This window comes from Rattus norvegicus, chromosome 8, assembly GCF_036323735.1.
Source record: "Rattus norvegicus strain BN/NHsdMcwi chromosome 8, GRCr8, whole genome shotgun sequence".
Lineage (NCBI taxonomy): Eukaryota > Metazoa > Chordata > Mammalia > Rodentia > Muridae > Rattus > Rattus norvegicus.
In genome coordinates this window covers 83549285-83558156 of record NC_086026.1, presented here as the reverse complement: position 1 = coordinate 83558156, position 8872 = coordinate 83549285, and the positions used below count along the sequence as shown (strand labels likewise).

At 41.8% G+C, this 8872-nt stretch overlaps 1 protein-coding gene across 1 annotated transcript in view; it reads left to right on the top strand.

The window, feature by feature from the left end:
- Positions 1-4334: 4334 nt before the first annotated feature.
- Positions 4335-8872, top strand: part of Unc13c (unc-13 homolog C) — a 426173-nt gene continuing 421635 nt past the window's right edge. Inside the window, 1 exon segment of the mRNA NM_173146.2 lies at positions 4335-7340. Coding sequence (NP_775169.4) covers positions 4388-7340 — 2953 coding nt within the window. The 5' untranslated portion in view covers positions 4335-4387.

The following is an 8872-nucleotide window of genomic DNA, read 5'->3' as shown; positions in this document are numbered from 1 at the left end:
TGTCTCAAATGAGTCTCATGGATAATTCAACAGTGCTTTTCTTGAGGCTGTTCTGGTTTTGTGACAAAAGGAAATGGGGAAGAGGGTCGGCGGACATAGTAACCGGGAAGGTAAAATCTCAGGAGTGAAACATGCGGTTGAAGACAGGTGCTAGGATTTCTTTCCATCTGCTTATCTAGAATGTCTGTATCCTTCTCCTCTCATTCTTCAACTTAAAAGGGGTCTGAAGTAGCATCCCACGTCTGTCTTGGTCTCATTGGATACCCCTGTAATCTAGCTGCTTCTCATTTCTTGTCACTACCTTTCTGTGTCCTAGCAACAGCTAAGGTTTGCTGGGCTGGGCTCTGTGTTCACACATTATTGTAAGGCCTTTGCATGTGTTAGCTCATTTAAACCTTACAGTTCCCCAGGAGGAGATTATGTTTCTATCCCAGCATTCCAAGTGGGTAAGCTCAAGCAGAGGAGAAGGCTGGCTGCCTTCTCAGGATCACACAGTGGGGGTGTTTAAACTGGGATTACCGTGCAGGAAATGTGTATCCAGGACAATGTGGGAAGCTATTGGAAATGAGTACCTTGTCACCAAATGGAACTTAACTACATTTAAGACTGTCAAGATCCTAGCTCAGTTTCCCCACCCACTAGTCCCTGTGGTAAGCATTTTTTCATAGGCCAAGGAGACATTCTTTCATCTTTGGGAATATAGCCTGTGTGCCTCTGGTAGTTGGTCTTCAGGCCAATGGTTTTTAAAATTTTTATTATTAAATTGGTTGTTTTTTGTTTTTAAATTTTGATGGTTTCTTACTTATGTACAGTGTAATGTTTTCATATCCCCATTGTCTCATAGCCTTTTTACATACACACACGCACGTGTGTGTGTGTGTGTGTGTGTGTGTGTATTCATGACAGTTTTATACAGAAGGAACAGAACTGTGTTCATGATTGCAACAGCCATATCACATTCAGAAGGCAGCATTTCTTAGTGCTCTCCTGATGTCCCCACCATACATTCCTGTCACTCCATCTTCCATAATGCTCACTGGACCTTAGAGGTGACACATTTTAGACTGGACACAGACAGTTGACAAATCAGTGGCTCTAAGGCCATCAAGGTGCTTTGGATTTTTGAGACAGATTCTCACTTTGTTCCAGGTTTTCCTGGCTAGAAATCACTATGTTTCACAGCCTGGCATCTGACAGTGATTATCCTGCCTTATCCTTCCTTCCTGGTGTTATAGGCATGACCTACCATGATCATCTTTCTCAGTGCATTTTCTCTGGATTGTTTGGGTCAAGGTCAGCTCTTTCTGCCTCCTTTGACTTTATTATTTGACTTGTGTGTTAGTGAATTAGTAAGTGTGTTCTCCCATTTAAGCATTCATTCATTTAGCTGATGTGGTATTGAGAAAATATGATGTGGCCAGCCATGTAAATAGTTAAAGCTAAATGGCCCTTGCTTTTCAGCAGTTCACAGTCAAATTGGAAAGCAGATACATACATAGGTAAAACATTTCATGTAAATGGTTATTGTGAGGCTTACTTAATGGAGCTACAGTCAAGTACTATAGGAGTACAGAGGACTGAGTGCCAAAAATCCAGGAGTAACCAGACTGAAGCTGATCTTTGCTAGGCCTAAGGAAACACAGACATTTTATAGATATTCACGAGAGATCTGGTGGAAGGGCAAGGCAAAGGAACTTGGGGTAGAAAGAAAAGCTTAGAAAAACTCACAATACTGAATCAAAAATGTAGTGATCGGTCCCTGGAATAAGATTGTTGGGGCAATATGCTCCTGAGACTGTCGGGGTGTTTTCAGTGGTAAGATTTACATATATTAATTGTATTGGTTTTAGAGAAATTTTTTGTTTGAAAAAAAGAGAGAGATATTAGCATTGGGAAGATATAGTAGGGTTTTCTGTCCCTAGGAAAACTGTCTGGCACCAGCATCTCGGTGACAAAACCAGTGGAGATTCGGTCTGTGCTCACTCTGCTCTCTCTTTCTAGCCCTGAGTTAAGGCATGGTACCACGGAGGTGGGAGCTGAGGGAGAAGGAGGGTGGCCGTATCAGAACTGCCAGGAAATGATAGTCAGAAGGGGTCAGGGCATCATATAGTCACCAAAATTATACACCACATTGACCTGCTTCCTCATACCAAGCCCGACCTCCCATTCCCTTATGCATGCTTTATATCCATTAGTAGGTTATAAAATATAATATAAAAAGTTTTATATTAGGTCTGTGTCCCCAGAGCATTCACTACTGAGGTGAAGATTAACGCGGGGTGACAGTAGCAACCAAGCTATTCTGTATGGTTAGAGTTCAGAGGAAGGTGCTTCCTCAGGGCAGTTATAGACACATGCTCTTGGGTTATTTCTAGTGGGACAGGACTAGGGAATGGTGCTTCTTCCAAGTATTCTCACCCTCAGTGACACAATGAAAGCCATATAGTTCAGGTGTGAGAACATCAGACACAGTCACAGAATTACTGCTTTTATGCCAGCGAGGTACAGACATCTGTGTGTGGGCTTGGTAAACTTAATATTTTAGATTGAAGAAATTGGTAGAACACTTCATTCTTTCCAAAACTCATTGAAAATGATTCATTTGTCCCAGTCTAGCTTAATTCTCCTACGTCTTTTTCTTTATAAGGAGAGATCACAGACATGCGTAATAAAGTTTTTGAACACATTTCATCGGGGAGTCAACTTCTCCGCACCATTTACTAGTGGAAAATAAGTCCTAGCTCATAATTGCAAATGAGTCAGAAATCATCCCAGAGAAGAGCACCTGCAACTCTCAAGGTGGGAGTCCTCTAAGGCTTGGGAATTTTTAGCCTCTCTCTCTCTTCTCTTTGCATCTGTTCTCCTGCCTTCTTCATTCACATACCCCTTCCCTTGAGAAGCTTGGCTTTCTGCCACAGAGAGTACTCCCAAGTCCCAGCAGTGCCTGACTGAAGTGAAGCTGGAACTGTTCCAAGTGGAGGGAGGCAGGCGAAGAAGCAGTAGACTCCACAAACACTACATGAAGATCGTGATGTATCCTTTAGTGAATTACACTAGGCTGTTTATCTACCCAAATGCATTCTTCCAAAACGAGCATAGACTTTAGTGTTATTGTTATTTGGGGATATATTTCAAATGATAAAATATTCCACAAATCTTCTGAGAGTCTACCATATAGAAGGCAGTGTGCCATGCAATCACTGGCTTTGGAAGCAAACTTTTTTCCTCCTGTTGTCTGAGAGGCAATCTGTCATAAAGGTGTCATGGCTATCTGTCAATCACTCTTCAAGAACAAATCTCAGGAAGAACTTTGACCTGTCCCTTATTGATTATCTGTTTGCTTATTCCATTTGTGGAACAATTTTATTTAGTGGCTTGAGAATCCAGTTCTGATGATGTTTCTAATAAACCCTAAGGATAAATTTTCAGCCATGTTGCCAGGAGGTTGTACCAGTGGTTCAAGCTAGCAATGCTCTTTCAAGCCATGGACTTTTACGTTTTGCTTTTAGTGTCTCTAGTTTTAAGGCAGCTGCACTATTCCTTTTATTGTTTTCCACTGCTCGATTTAACTTAATCTTAAAACGTGTTTCAACTCATATTTGTTCACTGTCAAATTGGATGTCTACATTGATTTCAGCAATTATTCATCATTGGAAATATTATTAATTTTGATTATTTTCATCTGTGTTTAAAAGATGCTCAATTATTGAATTCCTACAAAAGCAAGAAGTTAATTCTAGTGTAAAAAGTCTTGCCTGCATGGAAAAAGTCTTAACAAACATGGATCCTATAAATAAGATAAATTTGGAAAGTTTAGGGTAGGAAGAATATATGTATCTCCTTCTGTTAATAAATGTGAATTTAGAAAAAGATATAGAGTGGAGATGGCAACATGACCACATTCAAATTGTCATTTTATTGACTTTTTAAAAGCAATCCTGATACATTCTGTCACCATTTCAATTGTAATAAATAGTTTAGGAAAGGGTATCACACAATGAATGCATTTTGATTTAAACTCTGAGAAATGCATCCCTCTTCTGCAATTTTGCACACATCACATATCACAAATACCTTGGGAAATGTTAGAAATTGGAAGAATGTAGACTTGAATTCTGGTACTCATTATAGCATTCCTTCCTTTTCAGATACATCATGAAGTTACATGGACATGAAAGAGCTATGAAACCTCCCTTCCAGAAAAGTGGTAAAGCCGGGCTGGTAGAGTCCACAGAACCTTGACCTCCCAGCGGAGCATCACTTCCTTTCCCACTCCTGATAATTGATGGCCCTGGTGAACAGTGATGCTGGCCTTGGGTTTACAGACTACCATCCCAGTGCCTTGTTCACTTCCCTGGATTAGAAAAGCTCACACTCATTGCTCTCCATGGTGGCCAGTCTCTTTAAGAGCTTGATTTTAGCTTATATACATAAGCTTTGCAAAGGAATGTTTACAAAGAAATTGGGAAATACAACCAAAAAGAAAGAAAATCGTCAGCAGAATAAAGATCAAGATTTCCCTACTGCTGGCCACACCAAACCCCCTAAATTGTCCAATGCCCTGAAAAGCACTGTAAAAAAGATTGCAAAGTGCTCATCCACCCGTAACTTCTCCATAGAAGACGAAGAAGGTCACAAAGACTTCTCCCTGTCACCCACATTCAGTTACCGAGTTGCTATCGCCAATGGCCTGCAAACAGCTGTGACCAACAGTGATGAGGACCTGCTTCAGGAGCTGTCTTCCATTGAGAGCTCGTACTCTGAATCCTTCAATGAGCTAAGGAGCAGCACTGAAAACCAGGTTCAGTCAACCCACACCATGCCGGTCAGGCGTAACAGGAAGAGCTCAAGCAGCTTGGCACCCTCCGAGGGCAGCTCAGATGGGGAGCGCACCCTCCACACCTTAAAACTGGGTGCTCTACGGAAGCTGAGGAAATGGAAGAAGAGCCAAGAGTGTGTCTCCTCAGACTCGGAGTTGAGCACTGTGAAGAAAACCTGGGGTATAAGAAGCAAATCTTTAGATAGAACTGCTCGGAACCCAAAGACCAATGTTTTGGAGCCAGGGTTCAGCTCCTTTGGCTGTATTAGCCAAACCCATGATGTCATGGAAATGATCTTTAAAGAGCTTCAGGGTATAAGTCAGATTGAAACAGAACTTTCTGAACTCCGAGGCCATGTAAATGCTCTCAAGTACTCTATCGATGAAATCTCCAGCAGTGTGGAGGTTGTCCAGAGTGAGATTGAACAGCTTCGGACAGGATTTGTCCAGGCTCGAAGGGAAACTAGAGATATCCACGATTACATTAAACACTTGGGTCACATGGGGAGTAAAGTAAGCCTGAGATTTTTAAATGTGCCTGAAGAAAGACATGAATATGTGGAAAGTGTGGTGTACCAAATTCTTGTAGATAAAATGGGTTTCTCTGATGTACCGAATGCTATTAAAATTGAATTTGCTCAGAGGATAGGGCAACAAAGGGATTGCCCAAACGCAAAACCTCGACCCATCCTAGTGTACTTTGAAACCCCTCAGCAAAGGGATTCTGTCTTAAAGAAATCATACAAGCTCAAAGGCACAGGCATTGCGATCTCCACAGATATTCTAACTTATGATATCAGAGAACGGAAAGAGAAAGGGGTATTACCATCTTCTCAGACATATGAAAGCATGGATATGAAGTTATCCACACCAGAGCCCAAAGCCAAGAAGAATGCTTGGCTGTCACCCAATGACAGTGACAGAGAGCTGGAGTCAGACCTTAGCAGAAGCAGCTATGCTGACTCTCCAGCAAAGGGAAGTTCTTCTAAGTCCAGCTCAAAGTCACACAGCGCTCGGTCTAAGAACAAAGCAGCTAACAGCAGAACGTCACAGAAGTCGGACTACAACAAACGGCCATCCAAACCGCCAGCATCAGAAAAGCCAACACCTCACTATGTGGAAGCCACACCACTCTGGCATTCACAGAGTGACTTCTTCACTCCTAAACTTAGTCACTCTGAATCAGATTTTTCCAAATTGTGTCAGTCTTACTCAGAGGATTTTTCTGAAAGTCAGTTTTTCTGTAGAACTAATGGGAGCTCCCTCCTTTCCTCTTCTGACCGAGAGCTTTGGCAGAGGAAACAGGAGGGTATGACTGCCTTGTACCACAGTCCTCAGGACCAGGGTTTAGATGGGAATATTCCTACAGTACCAGGGCAGGGTGAAATTGAGAATACAGAAACAGTGGACAGTGGTATGAGCAACAGTGTGGTGTGTGCATCTGGAGACCGAAGCAATTATAGTGGTTCCCAGCTCTCACTGCATGAGGACCTGTCTCCATGGAAGGAGTGGAATCAAGCAGGGCACGGAACTGATGGTTTAGATTCATCTACCCAGGAACCTTTTGACTATGACACCAACAGTTTATCTGACCAACAGTTGGACATGTCTAGCAAAGACCTAGATGACCTTGGCAAGTGCCACAGTGACCTGCAAGATGACTCAGAGAGCTATGATTTAACCCAGGATGACAACTCTTCTCCATGCCCTGGATTGGATAATGAACCACAAGGCCAGTGGGTTGGCCAGTATGATTCTTATCAGAAAACCAACTCTAATGACCTGTACCCCAACCAAAGCCATCCATCCATGATGTATCGAAGTCAAAGTGAATTGCAAAGCGATGATTCCGAGGCGGCCCAGCCCAAGTCCTGGCACAGTCGGCTAAGCATTGACCTTTCTGACAAGACCTTTAAGTTCCCCAAATTTGGATCCACTCTTCAGAGGGCGAAGTCAGCCCTGGAAGTGGTGTGGAACAAGAGCACACAGAGTCTCAGTGGGTGTGAGGACAGCGGCTCTTCCTTAATGGGGAGATTTCGGACATTGTCTCAGTCCACGGCAAATGAGTCAAGTACCACCCTTGACTCTGATATCTACACAGAACCCTATTACTATAAAGCTGAGGAAGAGGAGGACTACTGTGAACCAGTGGCTGACAGTGAGACGGATTATGTTGAAGTGATGGAGCAGGTCCTAGCTAAGCTAGAAAACAGGACTAGTGTGACTGAAGTAGATGAACACATTAAAGAGTACGACCACCCTTCCTATGAAACTCCTTATGAGACCCCACAAGATGAGGGTTATGATGGGCAGGCTGATGACATCATTAGTGAAGGAGAACTGGAAACCTTAAATGAGCCAGCAGTTGAAATGGAATTAGTAGAAGATGAAAGCCAAAACCTCCCTGTAGAGCCACCAGAGGTCATGAAGCCAAAGAGAATCCGACCTTCCTTCAAAGAAGCAGCTTTAAGGGCTTATAAGAAGCAGATGGCAGAGCTGGAAGAGAAGATCCTGGCTGGAGGTACTCGAGTTTAAATGCTAAGTTACATGCTATGTGTCAGCACCAATAGAGTTGTACCATGTGGTGTAGGCTTTCCCTAGAAGAAGAAATTCACCTGCAGTGAATTCATGTGTATGTATTCTGAGAGGATTTTCATTTTGTTCAGATAGCTCTCCCAACAAGGGACTCACAAAGAAAATGAAAATGAGATTTCAGATAGTTCATATTGAAGTGAGCCCACCTCTAGCTCTGTAAATGGTAGACCGAGATTTTTGTCCTAGGTGCAGGAAATTGTTGGGAAAATAAAAGGGCAGACTCGTAAACAAGCAGCCTGGCACTCATGCGCTGGTTCTACTAGGTTCACAGGGGTGAGGAGAAAGGGGTATTTAATTTCAAAAAAAAATGGAGAACACAGAGAGTCAAATATAAGCATCCCTTAGTAGACCTACAGTTTAGAACCTGATGTTAAGAAGAGAAGGGTTTGCAAAGCCAGGCCTGTGGATGACTGCCAGCATCTCTTACACCACTAACTAAGCTGAAAGAGGCAATAGGGCCAGGAGCCCAGGGCACCACAGAGTAGACAGGAGTCATTCTTTGTGTTAATAAGAAGTGAGAGTGGGGGAGTTTCCTCTGGAGTGGTTTAGAAATTACTTCTCTGTTACAAAAATGACAAGAACTGATCTATTTTTCTTAATTTTCAAGGGCAACAATTTTCAATGTGAGATTTCAGAGAGTTCATTGATTTTGTTTATTAACTAAACCTCATTTGTAGACACCTCAATTATTTACATTGTATTTTATCTGCATGTCTATTTTATCTTGGGATAGCTTTTTAAAAATCTCATTTTAAAAACAAATTTGATATTTTTATGTGTTCTCAGATTATAGTGTTAACATCTTTCACTAAAATATGTGCTATATATATTTTTTTTCTGAAGGCATATGTGTAGGTGATCAATTATTAATCTGCTATTCTGAAATACTATTATAGAATATTTTGTTCAGTTGGTATCAAAAACTCTTAACTTAGCTACTTTCTCACTAGAAGGGTCAGGATGCAAAGACAGCAGTCACTTTTATCATCCAATGGTACAAGACTTGAGACAATCAGGTTTCTCTCCTTCCAAAGTCTTACCCTTAGGAAACAACACAGCCCGTGTATTTAAAGGAGAAGAGTTGTAGCAAGGGGGTAGGGAGGTACATTGCCTGTGACTTTGTTACTGACTAAATTAACAGAATAGAATAGAGGCAGCCCTCAACTATGTCGAACTGGTTTGAAAATGCAGAAGAGATTAATATCTCTGTAAATATAATTATATTAGAGTAATATCATCCCCATCAGAGTAAGACCTGGTGGAGGTTCTCTTTAGTGAAATTCAGTTGACAGATTTTTTTGTAGGTAGAATCTAGAAATTAGACCTTTAAATTTACCGTGGATTAAGCAAGCTACTTAAAGCCTAAAATGGCGTGTGTGTGTGTGTGTGTGTGTGTGTGTGTGTGTGTGTGTGTTTAATGTGATATAATGGTTATGTGATTACAGTCCAACAAGTTAA